Source organism: Prinia subflava, chromosome 21, assembly GCF_021018805.1.
Source record: "Prinia subflava isolate CZ2003 ecotype Zambia chromosome 21, Cam_Psub_1.2, whole genome shotgun sequence".
Lineage (NCBI taxonomy): Eukaryota > Metazoa > Chordata > Aves > Passeriformes > Cisticolidae > Prinia > Prinia subflava.
In genome coordinates this window covers 1708264-1729584 of record NC_086267.1, presented here as the reverse complement: position 1 = coordinate 1729584, position 21321 = coordinate 1708264, and the positions used below count along the sequence as shown (strand labels likewise).

The window sequence follows — 21321 nt, the reverse complement described above, 5'->3', positions numbered from 1 at the left end:
TTCTCAGACAAAAGTCCCGATAAGTTTTATATTTGTGACAGAATGAATTTTAATGCTGAAATTCTTCAAAGATTCCCACAAAGAAGTTCGTTAAATGATGCCACACAATAAATGAGGTCAGATAAATACTGTTCTTCCCCCTGTGCTTCTTGTGCTGGACTTAGAGTTGCTCCTAACATCTCCCTAGAACAGTTCTGAAGGGAGGAGAAGGAGAACTGAAAGGGAAAAGAGGTGTTTTCCCTGTGCTGAGCTTCCCTAGATCAAGACTTGATTTGTTTTTCCCCATTTTTGGAGATGCTGTAGCCTGGGTGAGATGATTAGAACCAAACTCATCCAGCTTTATCTTAGATCTCCAGGAGGAACATCCTCCAGCCTGAGAAGTGCGCTGTGAGCCAAGGTGCTGAATTGTCTGTTCTGTTCTTGCCCCTGTGCTCTCACAGCTGCCTGGTGGCCCCTGGCTCTGGCCTCAGCCTGTCACTGGTGCAGTGCTCCCTCCTTGGCTGCAGGCTTGTCTTGAGCACAGGACACAGGTACAGACGTCAGGGGGGCGGTGTGCAGGGCAGCTGAGCACCCAAGGGTGATGTGGGCAGCCCCTGAGGTATTTGCCATCAAATTCAAGGTTTTTTAAGAGCAGGTGGCATGGATGAACTCAGCTCATGTAAATCACTTAAAGTTCAAGTTTCAGCCTAAATGGTTTTATTTAACACAGGATGGAAACGCTCTGAAATGCAGGAGTGACACAGAACACACAACAGACAGAAATAGGGAATTAACCACCTGGCACTGAAAGAAGCATGGAAAATGGTCCCTTTTCCTGAAACCAAGTGAAATGGGATTTTTGTGGTTCTGTTGAAGGCATCCATATGTTTCAATATCCAGGACTGCTGCTGAGCAGCATCACAACAGCAGCAGGGGCCACTGTTCCTTCAGGTACTGGTTTTACAAAGCTGCTGCACCCTGCACACTTGATTTAGCATCAGGTACCACACTCACAGCCAGCACAGAAAGCCATCAGCTTTTTGCTCCTGTTGTGTTTGTGCTCCTGTGCTGAGTTGGTTTGGCACTTACACTGAGCTTCAAAATAAATTGGGTTTGCCTCAAAACATTTTAAGTCACTCGTGTGTGGCAAGTGGTCCATTTTTAAAGGAGATTAAAAATTACTGCCTTTGAAATTCCATTAGAAACTAGAAGATATTTCTCTTTTTTAGCACAAGCACATTGTATTTGCCTAAACCTGCCAAGTCACCCAACCAGCATTTTAATATGGTTTAGTAAAAGATGGCTTACTCCTTGAGCCAATTCCCAGTCAAATCCCATTAATACCTTATTTAAAAATTCCCCAAAGCAGCACTTGCGTCTTGGACTAACTCATTCAGTGTAGAGGGGTTAAATGGAATTATCTGTAACATCCCTTCTTAACTATCCATCTCTTCTTACCTATGGATCACATGAGCCAAATAAGAGAAGGAAAACTAAGGAGAAAATCCTGCTGCTCCCCAAGACGGCCAAAATAATAATTACTGGTTCTTAAAATGATGATTTAGTCACAATAAAGAGCTGGACTGACGTTACCCAGAAAGACTCGAGCCCTCACAGGTATTTTATGATCAGTCTTGCAATTTAATACTTTACAATAATTCATTAATGTGTTATTACTGTTATTGCCACATGGTTCTGGTCCTTTTTTTTCCCACATGGTTTGATCTCTTTTTCAGTCTCTTCAGAAGATGTTTAGAATAATGATAAGCTACTGAAAGTGTTCCTGTAGCTAGACCATTCTGTTTCTACCTTCCCAAATGGTGTTTCTGCATCCAGAGAAGTGGTACCTTCCCAAAACATAGAAAAGGACAAGGGGAGAGGCCTTGGAAACCTGAGTTTTCAAAGAACATCAGCAATTTCAACAAACCAGAAAGGCTGAAGGTTGGTGGTGCTGAGGCAGAAATTTGTGATGGCACAGGTGACACTGTATGAATCAGGTTTATGCATCTGAAATCCTATTTTCTGAAACACTATTTCAAATACTATTACATATCCATAACTCTGCTTCATGGGGAGTTTGTGGGAGATGGGAGACAAAGAAGTAGGTGCAGGAAGCCTCAGACTCCCCGTTTCTTGGCAGAAGCAATGCAGGGACCCACAGTATCTGTGTGTGCCTAAGGATCCGCTGCCTCGTGCTGCTCATCCTGCCGGATGCACAGCACGGACCTGGGCAGGATCCCGCACTCCTGAAGGGACTTTGTGAGGTCAGAGAAGCGCCTCCGGGGCACCTCCACGGTTTCAAAGCTGCAGTGTTGGTAATTGGCCAACAGTTTCTGCCCTGCCACGGCAAGAACCGTCTGGAGACTGTCAGAGGGCTTGAAGTGGTGCTCAAACCTCTGCCCAGAGGGAGATCGGACAGCGAGCAGCACGCGCGGCTCTCCCGGGCTCACAGGGAGCACCCGAGGGCTCTCCTGCCTTGCTTGCCTTCCCCGCTGCTCAGGGGCACAGAGCCTGGGTGAGCTCTCTGCGGTGGGAATGTCCCTTCCTGGCAATGTGCTGGCAGATCCCTGCTCTCCACGAAAAGCCTTGATGGATTTTGGAGCCTGCTCCCTCCCCTCCGTCACTTCCAGCCGGTCGGTCTGTCCAGCCAGCGCTTCCACGGCGTCGCTCCCTTCGCCCCTCCGGACGATGGAGGGGAGCACCCGGTACTTGTTTAGGGAGGAGGAGGTCTTCGAAGGCACTTGCTGCAGGAGCTTTGGGATTTTCTCAGGACACACCTGGGCAGGTGGGAACGCCGGTTTTGTGAGCGGTGCTCTGCGGCTGTTCGCTAATTCCCCAGGAGAGGCTGCCGGTGGGGAAGATGGTGCATGGCACAGACAGGCTTCCATGCCCTGGGGGTGCCTCAAGCTTGGCCTCCGTCCCTTGGCAGATTTGGGCCTGGTGAGGTGCATGGTGACAGCGCTGGCCCACGGCAGAGGGGCTGTGCCTGGAGGGAAGCAGAGCTGAGCTGGGTCCCGGAAAGCCGCTGTGGCCATCGCACCTGCGGGCCGGGAGCAGAGGGAGAAGCTACAGGAGCCAGGCAGGAGAGTTCAGTCCCTGCGGCTCCCACGCTGTGCTGCTGCCAGGGAACAGCAGGGTAACCCCGGGGTATCGCTGCAAGGGCGGGCAGCAGGGCTGCGGTGCAGTCAGGGCTGAGTCACAGAGGGGGAGGTGTTTTATTCATAGGGACTGGCTTGGGCAGGAGTTGTGTAAAATCGACCCAGAGCTTTGGGGAGCTGTGCCCTTCACCATTGAATGTATGCTTTTGATGGAAAGAATAATTTCTTTCTTCTGAAGCTGAAAACTTTGCAAATGTGAGATGAGTGAAGGTCAGAGCACAGCTCTGGCCTTTTCCCTGTTTCTGCAGTGGCAGATGCAGTTCCTATTGTGGATTTTGGGGTAAGACTGACTACACTTCATATTTTAAAGGTATCTCGAGACCACTGAGATTGAAAAACCCTGTTTCAATACACAGAAAGCTGTTCTGACTCTCCAGTGACCAAAAGCTGCTTAACAGAGAATGATTTACCCCAGGAAATCCTACCCTGGAGCTCTGTCAGGAGGGTTTAGGGTTGGATATTAGGGAAAGGTTCTTCCCCAGAGGTGCTGGCATTGCCCAGGCTCCCCAGGGAATGGGCACAGCCCTGAGGCTGCCACAGCTCCAGGATTGTCTGGACAGTGCTCCCAGGGATGCACAGGGTGGGATTCTGGAGTGTCTGTGCAGGGCCAGGAGTTGGACTGGATGATCCCTGTGGGTCCCTTCCAGCTCAGGATATTCCATGATTCTGTGATGGAACCTGCACTGAGGAGGAAGCCCCGTTCTGCTGCGTGCTCCCCAAAGGAGGCTGCGCTCAGAGCTCTCAGCTGTGCCAGGACAGACAGCTCAGCCACTGGGTCACAGCCTCACAACAACATTTTGGAGAAGTGCCATGGGGAAACCTCCTCTTCTCTTCCTGTGGGTTTTGTGGAAAATTAACCAAGGTGGAGAAAAAAAAGGTCACCTTGGATTGCTTGGTACTCTCCAGAAGTGACACGGTCACATTCAGCTCTGTTTGTCACCCAGCAGTGTGTGGGTCAACGCAAACCTCACGGAGTTCAGAAAACCAAGGGCAAAACCTCACACCTGCCTTGGGGCAACCCCAGGCACACCCGGGTGGAGGAAGAGCAACTCTGGGAGAGGAATGACCTGCAGAGCTGCCTCCAGCTCAGGGCTCCCCAGCGAGGGAAGGGTGTGGAGCTGCTGGAGTGAGTCCAGAGGAGACACCAAGGTGATCAGAGAGAGGGAGCAGCTCCACTGGGAGGAAAGGCTGGGAGAACTGGGATTGTTCAGCCTGGACAGAGGAGGGCCCAGGGTGACCTAACTGTGGCCTTCTCTGAAGGGAGCTGACAAAAGGAAAGATGGAGAGAGACTGTGGACAAGGGCCTGGAATGACAGGAATGGGGAATGGCTCCCCACTGCCAGAGGGCAGTGTTAGACAGGATCTTGGGGTGAAATTGTTCCCTGTGCCAGGTGAGGCCCTGGCACAGGGTGCCCAGAGAAGCTGTGGCTGCCCCTGGATCCCTGGTAGTGTCCAAGGCCAGGTTGGACAGGGCTGGGAGCAGCCTGGGATGGTGGAAGGTGTCCCTGCCCATGGCAGGGGTGGAACAAGATGGAAGTTCCCTTCCAACCCAAACCCTTCTGGGTTTCTATTCTAAACCAAACAGGGAGAGCAGTCCCTGTGGCGCTTTGCCAGCGATGTGTTTGTTATTTAACATTTCCTTTCTCCTCCAGCTCAGCCCCAGCACACCCTGCCCGGCCCCAGTGGACAGAACTGTCCCTCCGGAGCCTCCCGCGGAGGGGGACAGGGACACTCCCAGGTGACCCATCCCGGCCTCCCAGGAGCCTGTGGGAGGGACACGGGCTGTACCTCCCCCTTACTGCAGTTAACAAATTAACTGCAAGGCAAAAACGCTCTGAGGCAGAACTCCCAAGCACACCGGAGCACTTACAAATATCCCTGTGATGCTGCCACTTCCAAGAATAACCCCCAACCAACCAACCTGGCAGAAGCGCTGGTGGGACCCTCCGCGAGTGTCTGGCCTGCCTCAGCACGGTGTATGTTAGAGGGGACAGGCTGAAAACGTGGGAGCTGGGGAGGGGTGGGATGGGCACCCACAGCAGGGAGGGCTGTGAGCACAGGTGACCCCAAACCAGTGACCCCAGGGCTTGGAAGGCCGGCACTCCACACCCCTGACCTGCAGCACAGGATCCTGGCTAGGTCAGACTGGGAGGGACGATGGCAGCTCACCTGGTGCCACCTCCCTGCTCCAGCAGCGCCAGCCCAGGGCACAGGGCACAGGATTGTGTGCAGATGGGTCTGGAATATCTCCGGTGAGGGACACTCCACACCCTCTCTGGGCAATGTTTTCCAGGTGTTTAAAGAAGTCCCTCCTCATGTTCAGGTTCATAACTCCCTGGGCATCAGTCCCTGCTTGCTGCCCCTTGTCCTGGTGAGCGCTGGCACAGCCCCAGGGGAGCCCTCAGTGCCACAGCCCCAGGCAGGGCCACAGCCCCAGGGGAGCCCTCAGTGCCACAGCCCCAGACAGTGCCCTCAGTGCCACAGCCCCAGGGGAGCCCTCAGTGCCACAGCCCCAGGGGAGCCCTCAGTGCCACAGCCCCAGACAGTGCCCTCAGTGCCACAGCCCCAGGGGAGCCCTCAGTGCCACAGCCCCAGACAGTGCCCTCAGTGCCACAGCCCCAGACAGTGCCCTCAGTGCCACAGCCCCAGGGGAGCCCTCAGTGCCACAGCCCCAGACAGTGCCCTCAGTGCCACAGCCCCAGGGGAGCCCTCAGTGCCACAGCCCCAGACAGTGCCCTCAGTGCCACAGCCCCAGGCAGAGCCCTCAGTGCCACAGCCCCAGACAGTGCCCTCAGTGCCACAGCCCCAGACAGTGCCCTCAGTGCCACAGCCCCAGGCAGAGCCCTCAGTGCCACAGCCCCAGACAGTGCCCTCAGTGCCACAGCCCCAGGCAGAGCCCTCAGTGCCACAGCCCCAGGGGGAGCCCTCAGTGCCACAGCCCCAGGTAGGACCTTCAGTGCCACAGCCCCAGGGGAGCCCTCAGTGCCACAGCCCCAGACAGTGCCCTCAGTGCCACAGCCCCAGGCAGTGCCACAGCCCCAGGCAGGGCCCTCAGCCTGGCCGGGCCCACAGCTGTGCCCGGGTTTGAGCCCACGGCCGGGCCCCGCGGCAGGAGCGCAGCCCCGCTGGCAGAGCCCGGCCCCCTAGTGCGGCTCCACAGCCCCAGAACCAGATCTCGGTCCTTCCCCGGTCCCTGTCCCTGTCCCTGTCCCGGTCCCGGTCCCGGTCCCGGTCCCTGTCCCGGTCCCGGTCCCTGTCCCTGTCCCTGTCCCTGTCCCTGTCCCTGTCCCTGTCCCTGTCCCTGTCCCGGTCCCGGTCCCTGTCCCTGTCCCTGTCCCTGTCCCGGTCCCGGTCCCGGTCCCGGTCCCGCCGTCCCTCACCTGCACCGCGCCCGCCTCAGGACGCCGTTACCATGGCGACCGCGGCTCTTCCGGGAGCGCGCCGCGCCCCCCGCCACGCCCCTCGCAGCGCCACGCCCCGGGCCCAGCGGCGGGAACGGGAACTGGAATGGGAATGGGAATGGGAATGGGAATGGGAATGGGAATGGGAATGGGAATGGGGAATGGGAATGGAGAATGGGAATGGGGAATGGAGAATGGGAATGGGAATGGGAATGGGGAATGGGAATGGGAATGGGGAATGGGAACGAATACGGGAATGGGAACGGGAATGGGAATGGGAATGGGAATGGGAATGGGAATGGGAATGGGAATGGGAATGGGAATGGGAATGGGGAATGGGGAATGGGAATGGGAATGGGAATGGGGAATGGGGAATGGGAATGGGAATGGGAATGGGAATGGGAATGGGAATGGGGAATGGGGAATGGGAATGGGAATGGGAATGGGAATGGGGAATGGGAATGGGAATGGGGAATGGGAATGGGAATGGGGAATGGGGAATGGGAATGGGGAATGGGGAATGGGGAATGGGAATGGGAATGGGAATGGGAATGGGAATGGGAATGGGAATGGGAATGGGGAAAGGGAATGGGAATGGGAATGGGAATGGGGAATGGGAATGGGAATGGGAATGGGAATGGGAATGGGAATGGGGAATGGGAATGGGAATGGGAATGGGGAATGGGGAATGGGAATGGGAATGGGAATGGGGAATGGGAATGGGAATGGGGAATGGGGAATGGGAATGGGAATGGGGAATGGGGAATGGGAATGGGAGTGGGAATGGGAATGGGAATGGGAATGGGAATGGGAATGGGAATGGGAATGGGAATGGGAATGGGGAATGGGGAATGGGAATGGGGAATGGGGAATGGGAATGGGAATGGGAATGGGGAATGGGGAATGGGAATGGGGAATGGGGAATGGGGAATGGGAATGGGAATGGGAATGGGAATGGGAATGGGGAATGGGAATGGGAATGGGGAATGGGGAATGGGAATGGGGAATGGGGAATGGGAATGGGAATGGGGAATGGGGAATGGGAATGGGAATGGGAATGGGAATGGGAATGGGGAATGGGGAATGGGGAATGGGAATGGGAATGGGGAATGGGGAATGGGAATGGGGAATGGGGAATGGGAATGGGAATGGGGAATGGGGAATGGGAATGGGGAATGGGAATGGGAATGGGAATGGGAATGGGAATGGGAATGGGAATGGGAATGGGGAATGGGAATGGGAATGGGAATGGGAATGGGGAATGGGAACGAATACGGGAATGGGAATGGGAATGGGAATGGGAATGGGAATGGGAATGGGAATGGGAATGGGAATGGGAATGGGGAATGGGGAATGGGAATGGGGAATGGGAATGGGAATGGGAATGGGGAATGGGAATGGGAATGGGAATGGGAATGGGGAATGGGAATGGGAATGGGGAATGGGAATGGGAATGGGAATGGGAATGGGAATGGGAATGGGAATGGGAATGGGAATGGGAATGGGGAATGGGAATGGGAATGGGAATGGGAATGGGGAATGGGAACGAATACGGGAATGGGAATGGGAATGGGAATGGGAATGGGAATGGGAATGGGAATGGGAATGGGAATGAGGAATGGGAATGGGAATGGGGAATGGGGAATGGGGAATGGGGAATGGGAATGGGAATGAGGAATGGAGAATGGGAATGGGAATGGGAATGGGGAATGGAGAATGGGAATGGGAATGGGAATGGGAATGGGAATGGGAATGGGAATGGGAATGGGAATGGGAATGGGGAATGGGGAATGGGAATGGGAATGGGAATGGGAATGGGAATGGGAATGGGGAATGGGGAATGGGGAATGGGAATGGGGAATGGGAATGGGAATGGGAATGGGAATGGGAATGGGAATGGGGAATGGGGAATGGGAATGGGAATGGGAATGGGAATGGGAATGGGAATGGGGAATGGGGAATGGGGAATGGGAATGAGGAATGGGAATGGGAATGGGGAATGGGGAATGGGGAATGGGGAATGGGAATGGGAATGAGGAATGGAGAATGGGAATGGGAATGGGAATGGGAATGGGGAATGGAGAATGGGAATGGGAATGGGAATGGGAATGGGAATGGGAATGGGAATGGGAATGGGGAATGGGAATGGGGAATGGGAATGGGAATGGGGAATGGGGAATGGGAATGGGAATGGGGAATGGGAATGGGAATGGGGAATAGGAATGGGAATGGGAATGGGAATGGGAATGGGAATGGGAATGGGGAATGGGAATGGGAATGGGAATAAGAGTGGGAATGGGAATGGGAATGGGAATGGGAATGGGAATGGGAATGGGAATGGGAACAGGGAATGGGGAATGGGAATGGGGAATGGGAACAAGAATGGGGAACGAGAAATGGGAATGGGGATGGGAACAGGAATAGGAAAGGGGACGGGAATATTAATGGGAATGGGGACGGGGATGGATGGGAACAGCAATGGGAACTGGTATGGATGGGCATAGAAATGGTGATGGGAATGGGAAAAGGAACAAGGATAGGAAAGTGAAAGGGAACAGAGATGGGAATGGAGATGGAACAGACAGGAGTGGGATAGTTGGGATGGATCCAGGGATGGATCCAGGGATGGCACAGTTGGGATGTTCCAGGGTGGACCCAGGGATGGGAATGGCTGGGATGTCCCAGTGCGTATCCAGGGATGGGGACTCCGGGCTGTCCCGGGTGGGTGGAACCAGGGCTGGGCACGGCTGTGATGCCCCAGAGTGGTCCCGGGGGTGTCCCCAGGCTCAGGGACAGCTGTGACCCGCTGTGGGCTCTGCACAGGGCAGTGACACTGCCGCAGGCACAGGAGCAGCCCCGTGACTTTGGGAAGATTCCAGAGGCTTCGTCCTGCTGGACACGGAGTGAGGGGAGCGGGGGTGGCTCAGGGGCCTCTCACAAATTGCACCCTTAGGTGACCGTGGGACCGGGGTGTCCCAGCCTCCCACAGGGATTCCTCCAACCCACCCAAAGGAAAACCACACTGGTGTCACCCTACTTGAATACCCAAATCTTTGGAGTTTAGCCCTAACAGTCTAAACCCAAGGTGTTACAGCCCGTCCTGAGCAGAGGCAGCAGGACGGGAGCACAAGACAGGGTTTAACCTCCCTGTGACATTATTCAGTGACCACTGAATCAAAGCAGACAAATAAACCCCAAACTCGTGAATTGTGATGAAAACACCTTTTTAAAATTACATTCTACACACAAGATAACACAGGGACCTTAAACAGCTCTTTTGGGGGAGTTCCATTGTGCTGGGAAAGCTGGGAGGGAGGGAGGGGGAGTCCTTCTGATCCTCCTGGCTACAAATGATCCCTGAGCCAGTTTTTTTCTGGGAACACCCCACATAACGCTGACCTTGTCCATCCCTCCCCATTAATCCCTTTCTAAACCCACTCCTACCCAAGCAGCTGCTGCTCCCACTAACAGATGCCCATGGAAGGCAGCAAGACACGAGCAATAAATATCCACCATAAACTTGGGGGTCTCCACCCTGCAGGGTGGGAGGATCAAGGCGAACCGGAGCACTAAAAATAAATAAAATAAGTGGGGAAATAGTTTCCTATCAGCTCACCCCAGCCCAGGATGTTTAGCAATGCTGCAGATCAAAGCACATGGGGTATTTGCACTTCAGTAAGGCCCTGAGCAAACAGATGGGTGGGTGATACCTGGCTCTCCTTGCTCCATAGGAAGGCTGAAAAGTTCCACATTTCCAAAGGGATAATAACTTCCACGAGTGGTTTTTAAGCCCTTGAGTTTGTGGGTTAGTAAGACTGGGTTTAGTTTTGTGTGGGCACACCCTGAGTGGATCCTTCACAGAGGGGAGGGCTTAAAATGAGGGGATTTAAAAATTATCCATGTGTGGATCCCAAATCCACATGATCCCAGCCCTCTGATCTCCAGTCATGCCTCTGGACAATGCTTTTCACACAGATTTATCCAAACTCTACAGCAAAACCCCAGATTCTCCCCCCAAATCCAAGGGCCTCCAATACCAAAGCAGGAGCAGCACAGACAACAACTATCACAGTGGGAAAAACCTTCTGCAGTGGAAGTATTTTGTGGAGGAGGTGGGAAAGGAATTGATTAATTTATTATTAGGGATGCCCTGGTTTTAAAAGCCAGGTGGGGAAAGCAGGGGTTGGGGTTGTCACTGGTATTTTGGAGTGGTTTCTGGTGCAGGTGACGGAGGCAGATGAGATGTCACTCCCCATCCTTAACAGGCTTGGATGGGGTTTTATTCCACTTGCAGCAGGAAATAAAAGTTTAGAGAGAAGGGAAACCCTAGGACAGACATCTCTGCCACCTTGGAGGTGACATCCCTTCCAGTCTCAGCTTTGGTGGCTCTCAGAATTTTGACAAAAGTTTCTCTTCTTGACTGCAGATCAGTCAGTCCCTTCTTCACAATTCCCAAGCCCGAATTCCCTTCCCCAGAAGCGTGATTAATCCCTGAGGGTGGGGCCCTGCATACCTGCGTTTGTGTCTGTGTTTGCTCTTGGCCCCATGGTTTCAAGGGAAAACAGCAGCTTTTGTTCCTTATCTCCTCTGGTTTTCTGTCTCCCCCGTGCCTCTGTATCACGTTTGGGTTATGGTAATTAAATAAACTGTATTCCCAAAGCAGTCCAAGTCGGGTTTTCGTGGCTTTTCCAGCCTTTGCTGCTGGTGGTTTAATTTCACAGACCCCTTCCCCCTGGGCAGACAGGAAAACCTGAGGGCAGGGCAGGAAAACTGCAGAGCCAGGAATTGCAATCCCGGTGTTTGCTGCTGTCCCTTGCAGTTTGGCACAGCTGGATTTGGATGCAGCCATGGATCTCGGGGGGAGTCACAAGGAAGGAGCCAAGGGGAGCCATCCTTGAGGCTTCAGGGGGTGAGCTGGCAAAACTGAGGAAATGCTGAGCCCAAAGTGCTGCCTCTACACCTGGAGCAAGGATTCAGCAGCCTCTGAGGTGCCACCCTGGGTGTAAAAATCACTTTTATCCCATTTCTCCAGCCATCAAATCCCATGGATTTTAAAACCATGGTGATGGCCAAGGCCTCGACTGGCCTCGTGCCCGGTGATGAGCGAGATGATGGAGGAAGTGTTGGTGCTCACTGCTGTGGGAAAACTCGTGGGTTTTGGGGAAGAGAAGGATGGGAATCAGCTCCCTGTTCCAGGCAAGCCTGCCTTGGGGGACTGACACCATCAGCACAGATAAAGGAGGGGGTGGGCCTCCCAGGGATATAAACCCACCCCGCTGAGCCGGCAGCGTTGGAGCTGCAGGTCCTGGCAGGGTAAGGAGAGGGGATTTCACTGCCCTGGTGCTCATCAGGCAGCTCAGGGCACGGGGGGAAAGCTGCAGGTCCTGAGCTGCTCCAGCAGCCCCAGGCAGGATGAGCCACTGCGTCCCTGGCAAGCCCCACATCCCAAAACTGGGATACAGAACCTTTGGGATGCCCTGGGTGATCCCTCCCAGCGCTGGGCACCCACAGTGACACAAATGTCACCTGAGGCATCGCCCAGCTGGCTCCATGTCCCTGGTGGGACCTACAGACCCTTCTGTCCTGCCCCTGGATCGTCACCTGTCCTTATTCCCTCTCCAGGGCAGTCCCAGGATGAGGAATCTCCTCCTTGCCGTGCTCCTGGCTTGTGGTAAGTGCCCTGCTGTCCCCGGCCAGGCCGGAATCCACCAACAAACCCCGAGCCTTGGTGCACAGTTCAGGGTTTGTTTGAATCTGGCAGTTTCTCTCTAGTGCTTTGTGTGGAACTGCTGCAGTCCTGGGGAGCTTGGTGATGGGGAGGCTTTGGGATGCTGAGATCCATGTTTGTTTTGGGAGGTCCTGGAGCCTCTTGTCACCTTTCCTGCCTGTGCCAAGCCCGTGGCTGATCCTGGTGACAGGGGATTGCAGTTTGCAGCACGGCAGAGCCAGTCCAGAGGGCAAAATATCTTGTGCTAGACCAAATCCAGACGCTGTAAAAGCCAGACTGAAAAAGACCTGGCACAGGGTGCCCAGAGCAGCTGTGGCTGCCCCAGTCCTGGAAGTCCAAGGCCAGGTTGGAAGGGGCTTGGAGCAACCTGGGATAGTGGAAGCTGTCCCTGCCCGTGGCAACAGAACAAGAAAGGCTCTGAGGTTCCTCCCAGCCCAAACCGTTCCTTGATTCTGTGATTCCATAACTCTGGAGGAGAGGATAAAGCTTCTCATGGTTCAAATCCTGGAAGTGCACACTTCCAGCAGTGCCAGCCCGGGTTAATGCCCCTGCCCGGGTTAATGCCCCTGCCTGGTGCAAGGCTCAGGGAATGCCCCGGGCTCCCCGCTCAGCCCATCCTGTGCCCCGCAGGGCTGCTCCCGGCCAGCACCAGCGTCCTGCAGCTGGAGAGGATGATCAGGGCTGCCACGGGCAGGAGCGCCCTGCTGTCCTACAGCTGGTACGGCTGTTTCTGCGGCATCGGGGGCTCCGGGACCCCCGTGGATGCCACCGACCGGTGAGTACCCCGGACAGCCTCATGCTCCCAGCCCCGGCTCCCCGAAATTCCCCCGCTGGCATCGTCCCAGCACTGGGCTCGGGTGCTTTACACCGTTCCGCGCTGTTGCCTCGCCGCCTCCTCTTCCCGCTCGCCTTCAATCTGAGGCAGGCCCTTCCCCTGCCCCCAGGTGCGGCCAGGGAGGGTTTGGGGGCCGCAGTTTGATGTGATGTCCCCGCAGGTGCTGCCAAGCCCACGACTGCTGCTACAGGAGGCTGAGGGAGGGCAGCTGCAGCCCCCTGACCACCCCGTACAGCTTCAGCTCCAGCGACGGGCACGTCTCCTGCAGTGAGTTCCGAGCAGGCACACGGGGGAGCGTCCCCTGCCCGGATCCCGGGATTATCCAGCGAGAATTAACCGGGCACTGAGGGTGCGGGCAGGGTGGGGAGGGCAAGCCCCGGGACACGCCGCTCCTTCCCCTTCCCCGCGGTGGCTCCGGCAGGGAAAGGCGCCGCAGGGCTCCGTGTTTGCCTCCCTCCCCGCAGGCAGCGAGCAGAGCTGGTGCGAGAGGGAGACCTGCCTGTGCGACACCGCGGTGGCTTCGTGCTTCGCCAGCACCCTGCACTCCTACAACGACTCCTACCGCTTCTACTTCAAGCTCAAATGCCAAGGAAACAAGCTCCAGTGCTGAGGAGGGGGAATCTGCGCACAAATTCCAGATTTTGGCCGGGTTTCCCCAGCAAGAAGAGCCTGGGCTGGAGGCTCAGAAGAGGGAGAGCCCCCGAGGCTCCCCGTGAGGTGCTGCTCAGGGGGAGAAGGGCACGCACACCACGGAGGGAGAGCCACCAGTTCCTGGAAAGACACAGCAGCTTCCTCTTTCTTGTGCCTTCCTCCTCTCCTGATTTCATTTCCCAGCAAAGAGAATAAAGAGATGCAATAAAAGGGATGCAAACTGGTTCTCCGTGGTATTTCTCTGTAAGGGTTGTTGAGTTTGGGGAGCACCTCTGCATCCCACACCTCAGCCACACCGTTTGCCCGACACCCCAACATTTCCATGGTCCTGTCAGGGCTGCAATTCACACATCTATCCCAGTGTGGAGTAATGAGTTTGGGGAACAGGTTGCCCAGAGAAGCTGTGATGCCCCAGGATCCCTGGAAGTGTCCCAGGCCAGGTTGGACAGGGCTGGGAGCAGCCTGGGACAGTGGAAGGTGTCCTTGCCCATGGCAGGGGGGCACTGGGTGAGCTTTAAGATCCCTTCCAGCCCAAACCAATCTGGGTTTCTACAAATTTCTAATTCCTAGCTCAGAAGCCACATCCAAACAGCTTTGTGAGAAACACTACCAACAAGAGGCTTCACATCACAGTGAGTTTTAAGTTGTAAATAATTTTTCTGTCCCTCTTGTCCAGAGTCAGGACAACTTGAAGCACAGGGAGAAGCTCACAGGAGTATCCCCAGTATCTTCTGGGATGTTTGGCTTCTGGCACATGAGGATTTTACTAGCAATGACACAACTGCTCTTTTATATCTATTTCCTGCTATAAACAATTCCATACAACGCATTTCACAGAAACACATCTTCTTATGCAAACAGACTAAAAGCAGGAGTACCTAAAAAGCATGAGTACCTAAATTAATTGCAAATGATTAATGAGACAGTAATTAGGCTGAGGAGCATTAATGGGCTATGTGCAATTCAGATAAGCACAAGGCACATGCCAGCCAGGGAGCATCACTCGTGACACCAGAGACACCAAAGTGGAGCTGGAGTCAGGGCTTGGCTGAAACTTTGTCAGTGGAGGACAAGAAGAAACTGTTTTTCCAGCAGGTTAAGACAAAAGACACAGATCGCCTGCCTTCCTTAATGTCCCTCCCAAACCAAATCAGTCTGGCCATGATTCTTGGAAATAAGGGTTAAATCATCCACAGGGGAAGGAACATGTCAAGGTCTTGACCACTTACATTATGCAGGTGCTAATTTAGGGGAGCAGCTGATGACTGAATGGTTGATGCACAAGGGCAAAATGTGGGGGTGAAAAATCACAAGCAGAGAAATAAAGGGAAGTTGCACTTTCTCACCTCAGAATATTCATTTTGCTTCTGTTTTCTCATGGTGAGTGAGGGTGTAATCATCCAGTGTCTGCCCAGCCTCGTGTCTCTGGGAACTGCACATTTAGAGATGTTTTCAGTGTTGCCCATAGACTTTTCCCAAAGAAGTGATAACTCTCCTTGAACCCCTTCCACCTCCTTGAAACCCCCAAACTTGCAGTGTCCATGCCCAGTCTGAACTAGAGCTGCTCCTTCCTCCTTGATGCAGCTCCTCAGTGCTGGGAAGGGCAGAGGAGAAGGGTCTTGGGCATCTCTGACCAAGGCAGAGTTTGTTTGCTTCCTCCTCGAGCTGGAAGTGACGCCGCTTTTCCACCTCATCCTACCCAGCACCCATGCATGGGGTCCAGAGCTGAGGCTTTAGGGGATTTTTCATATTCCTTGGAAGGGGGAAGGGTTCCTTCTCCTTTACAGGGAAGCCCAGTCAGCAAGATTTGGGTTGAAGGAGCCCCAGGCAGATGGCAGCAAACTATATAAAGCAAGCCCGGTTGGCTGCTGGGCACTGCAAGCCAGCATGGCTCTCCCAAGGTAGGTGGGGATGGAGGATTGATTTCCTTCTTTTCCTTCCTTTCCTCCTTTCACCAGAAGCTGCGCTGCAAGTGAGGAGCGAGTGCCATGCTGGGGAAGCAGGATTGAAGGAGCTGCTGCCTGAGACACCAGCCCAGAAGAGCAGCGCGTGCAGCCTTTGAGGGCTGAACATTGCTTCCATTTTTCTCCCTTTCTCCTGATTTTGCTTTTTCCCACCCTCTCCCATCTGATTCCCATCCCTGGCACTTTGTGCTGAAACAAGGGGCACATCCTCACCCCCTCCCTGCCCCTAGTCCCTGGAGAGAGGAGAACCTCTGCTCCTGGATGATGAGGAAAGAAAGAAGAAGGTGGTTGGTATAACAGAGAATGGTTTGGTTTCCTCCCTCAGAGCTGTCAGATGGATGAATGCCCTCCTCGGCCTCTCGGTGCTGTTGGTGTGGGGTAAGGCTCCTCTCTCAGTCCCAGGGCTCTCTGTGCAGTTACACCCATTGAAATCAGGCTGGTGAATTCTTCCCTTCTCCCCATCACCAGCTCTCCCAGACATGCAACAACACTCCCGTGCCAAGCTGGGAACACATTTCCTCTCCATTGCATTATAATTTCTAAGACATCACCACCCCGCTGCCAATCTGGGGGCTGGAGGGATGGAGCTGCTGATTGGGGGGCAGGGAATCAGCGTGATCTCCCTGATCTGCCCCCTCCAGCCTTGTCCCCAGCCCACGGGAGCCTCTTGGAGCTGCATCAGATGATCTCAAAGGTGACAGGGAGAAATGCTTTTCTGCATTACGGCTTCTACGGCTGCTACTGCGGCCTGGGGGGCAAGGGGCAGCCCAAGGATGACACAGACAGGTGAGAATTCACTTTAAAACCCCCTTCCCAGACACCTTCTTGAATATTTTTAAATTTCTAGCATGAGGGGGGAGAAAACTCCATCCCCAAAGCTTCAATCTCCTCTGCAGATGCTGTCAGCTGCATGACATTTGCTACCGAAACCTCCTGGAGCACCACTGTAATGCCAAGACACGGCTCTACCGCTACAGCTGGCGCCGTGGCAGGCTCTCCTGCGGTGAGTAGGGCTCTGGAAAAGGGGGTGTCACCCCCCTAAAGCTGGGGCTGATCCTGGCTCCCCTCGTCCCGCAGGAGAGGGCTCCCGGTGCAGCTACTTGTCCTGCGAGTGCGACCGCAGCCTGGCGCTGTGCCTGAGGAGGAGCGCGGGCAGCTACAGCAAACTCTACCAGTTCTACCCCAAGAAGCGCTGCTGACCATGGCAGGGAGCGGGGATGCGGGCCCGGGGCGTGCGCGGGTCGACACCGCCATCGCCCCTCATCCCTGCCCGTGCTGACCGCACCGGAGCGGCCGGAGCTTAAATAAAGGCAGAAATAAACAATGTTCTTGTTCTCGTCCTCTGAGAGCTGCTGCTGCTGCTGGGCAGGGAGAGAAATCCCCGTAAATAATCAGCGTCTTCCCAAAACTTTCCAAGAACTCGGGCTCGGCCCCTGCGTCACCCGAGGCTGCAGCCCACGGGGAGAGGGGGGCTGGCCGGGGGGAAGGGGCGTAGCAGTCCCTGCGTTTGGGACAGACGAGTTCTTTTGGAGCTTCCAGTTGGAGCTCGCGGGCTGGACACGGAGGGCAGGCTCGCCCCGGGAGGACAGACTGACAGCGAGGAGGATCCTCGGTGAGCAGCTCCCCCCTCCTCACCCCGCTGCTGTGGAGAGAAAAACACAGGGAGAGGTTGGGAGGAGGCAGCGGGAGCGGCCCGCGCCTGCAGGAAAAGGAAAGGAAAGGGAAAGGAAAGGCAGCTGGGAGGCTGCAGTGAGCGGGGAGAGGTGCCCCGGGTGCCAAAAGCGGGGGAAGGGAGGTGAGAAATGCTGGAGGGGTGGGACAGGGGCTGGGGGATGCTCAGGTGGTGGGGCAGCTTCAGAAACCCCCCTGCTGGCCGAGAGGCAGCAGCACTGATGGGAGAGGGCACAGCTGCTTTCCTCCCTCCAGATGTTGAGGGTTGATCCGATTTAAAGGAAGTTTCTCACGGCAGCTCCTGTCAAACCGGCCGCACTGCCCGGCTGACCCTGTGCCCTGTTTCTCCTCCCAGGCCCAGGTGAGAGGAAGATGAAGGTCCTGCTGGTGCTGACGATACTGTTTGCCTGCAGTAAGTGCATCCCCGACCCACAGGCTCATCCCCAAACTCCTGTGCACTCCTCAGGGAGACTCCCAGCAAAGTTTCCTTCCTTCCCCAGTTCTCAGGCCTATTTCTGCACATAACTTACCAAAAAATAATCACATTTCACGGTCACTCTAGGTGTGTTCACAGCTCACGGGAAGCACCCACGCACGTTCACCCCGGGACTCGAGGGAAGCACCGTAGGAAACCTGACTGCCCATGGATGCTACTCGGGATGGGGCACCTCGAGGGCTTCGGTGGATCGGTACAGGCAACGCTGCCCCCGAGGGCTAACCCTGGTTCCAGGGAGCTAACGCTGGCCCCGGGTAACCCCGGGGCTCTGCACAACCCCAGCAGCTCCCCCTGAAGCTTTGTAAAACGCAGCCCAGGCGCTTGGCAGCAGCAGGAAGGAATCAGCTTTCCGGGAAGCAGGGAAAGTGAGGCAGTGCTCACCCCTAATTCCATCCCGGGGTCAGCAGGGTGGTGCCAGCGACTGGCACCGTGGGATGGCTCCGTGGGATGGCACCAGCGGAGAGGGACGGTCCTGAAGCCGGGATGTGGGGCAGGGCTTGGCGGGGAGGCAGGGGCTTGGCGTGGGGCAGGGCAGAGACGCTTCTGTGCCATCCACAGCAGCAGGACGGCTGCAGAGCTGGCGGCTCCTCCCGCCCGGCTGGCAGAGCCTGTGCCAGGCGGGGCAGAAGCAGCCGCTGCCACATTCCCCACGAGCCCAGGCTCTCCTCCTCCCGCAGGTGCTGCCTGCTCCGAGCCTGCTGCTACGCCAGGCTGGCGGAGCGGCGCTGCCGCCTGGGACCCGTCCAGCCCGTCCCCGCGGCCCGGGCAGGGATCCCCACCTGCAGTGAGTGCTGGCCCCGGGGCTCGGGGCTCCCCTTTCCGCACCGTCCCCTCTTTGGGGGCCGCCCCGGGGCTCCCGGGCAGGTCTCAGGCGCTGTCGGTCCCCGCAGGGTCGGGGACGTGGTGCCAGCGAGGCGCCTGCAGGTGCGAGCGGGCGGCGCGACTGTGCCGGGCTCAGCTCGGCCGGGCTCAGCTCCGCCGCCGCGCCCGGTGCCGGGGACGAGCCGGGCGCTGCTGAAGCAAAAACTCCCTTGGCAAAAGCATCTCCGGGCTGATCCGGCGCTTCCCAGCCCTGGCGAGTCTCCTCCTTTCGGGGCTTTTTGGCTTCGAGGACAACGAGCCTCCTCCGGTCAAGTCGCGTCACGGGATGCGAGGAGGGGGAGCAGCGCTGACGTGATGTTCCAGCACAGCAAAACAAGGGAGGAGTGGACACCTGCCCCTGGTCCCGGTGAGGGCCGGGATGGGAAGGGTCCCCCGTGGCAGCCTGTGCGCTCCTCCGCTTCCTGCTTCACAGCAAATCCCCTCCCGTTGCTCCAAAATAAAACCAGAGAGCCCAAAGCAGCGGTTCCCGGCGTGCCGTGACTCAGCCGAGCCCTGCGCCCAGCCCTCACCTCGCAGACGGGCTTGCCGTGGAAGTACTCAGCAAAAATGACACCTGAGAGGTGACACAACTCACCCTCAACTGCCCCAAGTTAGCTCTAAACCTCCAGGCTCCGAAAATTTCCAGTTTTTCTGAGGGGGGAGAGGTGGAAGCTGGTGGAAGGGCTGGGGGCAGGCACGACGGTGTGGGAGGGCCGGGCTTGGATTCGATGACCCTGGTGGGTCCCTTCCAGCTCGGGATATTCTGTGATCCCCTAAATCTCTGCTGTGACTGGACAGCCGGAGCTTGCCTCACACCCAGTGCTGAGCAAAACAGAGTTCTCACCAGAAAAGAATGTTTTGGCCCAATTCTGCAAGAACCCCGAGCACATCCCTTAGGAAAGGGCAGTTCAGGCAGTGGCTGCTTCTCCCCACTTCAGCATCCCCAGATTTTGTGCCTTAGGGTGTTGACCCCAGCAGGTCTCTGTGCTCCAAACCACCTTATTAGAGGGGCTCAGCAATGAAATAAAGCCACAGAAACAACAATGAAACTTTGTTTCCTCAGGGGCTGATGCCCAGCTGGAATTCCCACCCCGGATTGCCCCGTAGCTGAAATCAGTGGCACCAGGGAATAGCCCTGAATCAGCTTCTGCCGCCCTCCTGCAGCCGTGTGGAACCCTGGGGAGATGAGGAAGGAGCTGATGATTGCAGGGCATAAACCAAGCATCAAATCCTCACCGAGAGGATGCATAACCCAGAGAGACTGCAGGCTGGGATAAACTGAATCACACTCACCCTTTGTAAATTGTGGGGGAATTTTAACCATCCATGAATTTTCCTGCTTGGACATCCAGCTGTACAAATCCATTCATACAAATCCTCCAAGTGCTGATGTTTTGGCTCAGATACTGCACCTCCCCGGAGCATTGCAGTAAACTGGGCTGCAAGAGTTGAGGTTTTCATACTGTGAAACAAACCCCACAGCTTCCCAGGAGGCATTTGGCTTTGAGGGGGGCTCATTTCCCATTTGGAGAAGGGATCCTGCAAACCTGCCACAGGTAGAGAGGCTGGGGTGGAGAGGCTTTCAGTGGAGCTCAGCCAGTTTGATGGACAAGAATATCCCATATTCCTGTGATAAAACTGGTAGTGGACTTGGAGAATCCTGAATTATGGCAAATCCTGGTTTAGCCAATTAACACCATCCCAGGGGACTACTTAAATTAGCCCAGAGAGCTGATGGAGCAAAGGGCCCATGGCAGAGGGGGAAGAGATTTTGCTGAGCTGAGTTCCCTGCTCTCAGCATCTCTCTGATTCCCACACAAGTCACATCCTTGTTCCCTGCCTCAGTTTCCCCACCAGCCCAGGGGGGATTTCCGCCCCTGCCTCAATGCCTGCCCATGCTGGGGTTCCTCAAAAAGCACCACAGAGCAGCTCCAATCTCTGCCAGAAGATATCTGCTAAATGATTGTTCTGTACCACCAATTTAATCAGGGATTCTCCCTGAGCAAATGACACAAGCTGCCTCTTTCCTCCACCTTCCATCATACATCACTTGCATTTTTTCTTCCCTGCCACTTCCCTTATTTTGCTTCTAAATAAAGGTGAACCACAAACCTCATGCCACAAGGTATGTGAGAGCAAAACACAGTGCCCAGCACACATGGGGAGAGGGATGGAGCATCCCCACACGCAGAGGGGTCACCTGGGCACTGAGAAAGCCCCAAGAAAAGCCAAGAAAACCACCAAACGTGGCCTCTGCTCAGCTCTGTCTCCAACCACAGCCATTCTGGAGACCACGGGCTCTTCTTCCACTCCCAGTGTTGCATCTCACCCATTCTGCTGGCAAGGGGAGGATACTCTGCACTGCCCAGGTAAGTCAGGATCCAAACAGCAAGGCACAGAACAGTGTTTTCTACCAAGACATCAAAAAACTGTCATCCAGGGAGAAAGTGGATCATGGAATCAGAGACTCCTCAGACAGTCTCAGTCCACCCCCTGCCCTGGGCAGGGACACTTTGTACTGTTAAGTGGTTCCTGTTCTCCCTCAAATTGTCTCGTTTTGCTCAGGGAAGCACAGGG

General features: G+C 55.6%; 3 protein-coding genes across 9 annotated transcripts; 2 read left to right on the top strand and 1 right to left on the bottom strand.

Annotated features, from left to right (window-relative positions):
• Positions 1-89: 89 nt before the first annotated feature.
• On the bottom strand, positions 90-6589 carry UBXN10 (UBX domain protein 10). 4 transcript variants are annotated; one of them, XM_063417612.1, is made up of 2 exons: positions 6518-6589; positions 90-3019 (listed from the first exon to the last, which is right to left on the bottom strand). In XM_063417612.1, exon 2 carries the CDS (start codon positions 3012-3014, stop codon positions 2154-2156), a length of 861 nt encoding a protein of 286 aa, XP_063273682.1. In that variant the 5' UTR covers positions 3015-3019; positions 6518-6589; the 3' UTR covers positions 90-2153. The 4 variants fall into 4 exon arrangements, with proteins under 4 accessions (XP_063273682.1, XP_063273681.1, XP_063273680.1 ...); XM_063417611.1 differs by lacking the exon at positions 6518-6589 and adding an exon at positions 5307-5717 and having other exon boundaries at positions 90-2965; XM_063417610.1 differs by lacking the exon at positions 6518-6589 and adding an exon at positions 5307-5699.
• A 3262-nt stretch (positions 6590-9851) lies between these two features.
• On the top strand, positions 9852-20860 carry LOC134560749 (phospholipase A2, membrane associated-like). Of its 4 annotated transcripts, none has more exons than XM_063417046.1 (9): positions 9852-11526; positions 12161-12209; positions 12897-13041; positions 13262-13368; positions 13566-17328; positions 17743-17799; positions 17950-18076; positions 18561-18667; positions 18774-20860. In XM_063417046.1, the coding sequence occupies exons 1-5, from the start codon at positions 11470-11472 to the stop codon at positions 13709-13711; spliced, it is 504 nt and encodes a 167-aa protein (XP_063273116.1). In that variant the 5' UTR covers positions 9852-11469; the 3' UTR covers positions 13712-17328; positions 17743-17799; positions 17950-18076; positions 18561-18667; positions 18774-20860. The 4 variants fall into 4 exon arrangements, with proteins under 4 accessions (XP_063273116.1, XP_063273115.1, XP_063273117.1 ...); XM_063417047.1 differs by having other exon boundaries at positions 11198-11447; XM_063417045.1 differs by having other exon boundaries at positions 9852-12209.
• On the top strand, positions 15640-16915 carry LOC134561014 (neutral phospholipase A2 agkistrodotoxin-like). The gene is made up of 5 exons (XM_063417576.1): positions 15640-15653; positions 16042-16094; positions 16358-16502; positions 16613-16719; positions 16794-16915. Exons 1-5 carry the CDS (start codon positions 15640-15642, stop codon positions 16913-16915), a joined length of 441 nt encoding a protein of 146 aa, XP_063273646.1.
• Positions 20861-21321: the final 461 nt, after the last annotated feature.

Bases quoted from the DNA above. Each gene is read 5' to 3' on its own strand.
- LOC134561014 (XM_063417576.1), top strand. The intron at 16,503-16,612 runs GTGAGAATTCAC...TCTCCTCTGCAG, and splicing joins CCCAAGGATGACACAGACAG to ATGCTGTCAGCTGCATGACA. The intron at 16,720-16,793 runs GTGAGTAGGGCT...CTCGTCCCGCAG, and splicing joins CCGTGGCAGGCTCTCCTGCG to GAGAGGGCTCCCGGTGCAGC.
- UBXN10 (XM_063417610.1), bottom strand. From the start codon at position 5,466: ATGAACCTGAACATGAGGAGGGACTTCTTTAAACACCTGGAAAACATT. The intron at 3,020-5,306 runs GTGAGCTGCCAT...CCCGGCCCGCAG, and splicing joins GAGCAGGGAGGTGGCACCAG to GTGCGATGGCCACAGCGGCT.
- LOC134560749 (XM_063417044.1), top strand. From the start codon at position 17,040: ATGTTCTTGTTCTCGTCCTCTGAGAGCTGCTGCTGCTGCTGGGCAGGG. The intron at 17,329-17,742 runs GTGAGCAGCTCC...TTCTCCTCCCAG, and splicing joins GACAGCGAGGAGGATCCTCG to GCCCAGGTGAGAGGAAGATG. The intron at 17,800-17,949 runs GTAAGTGCATCC...CGGTCACTCTAG, and splicing joins GACGATACTGTTTGCCTGCA to GTGTGTTCACAGCTCACGGG.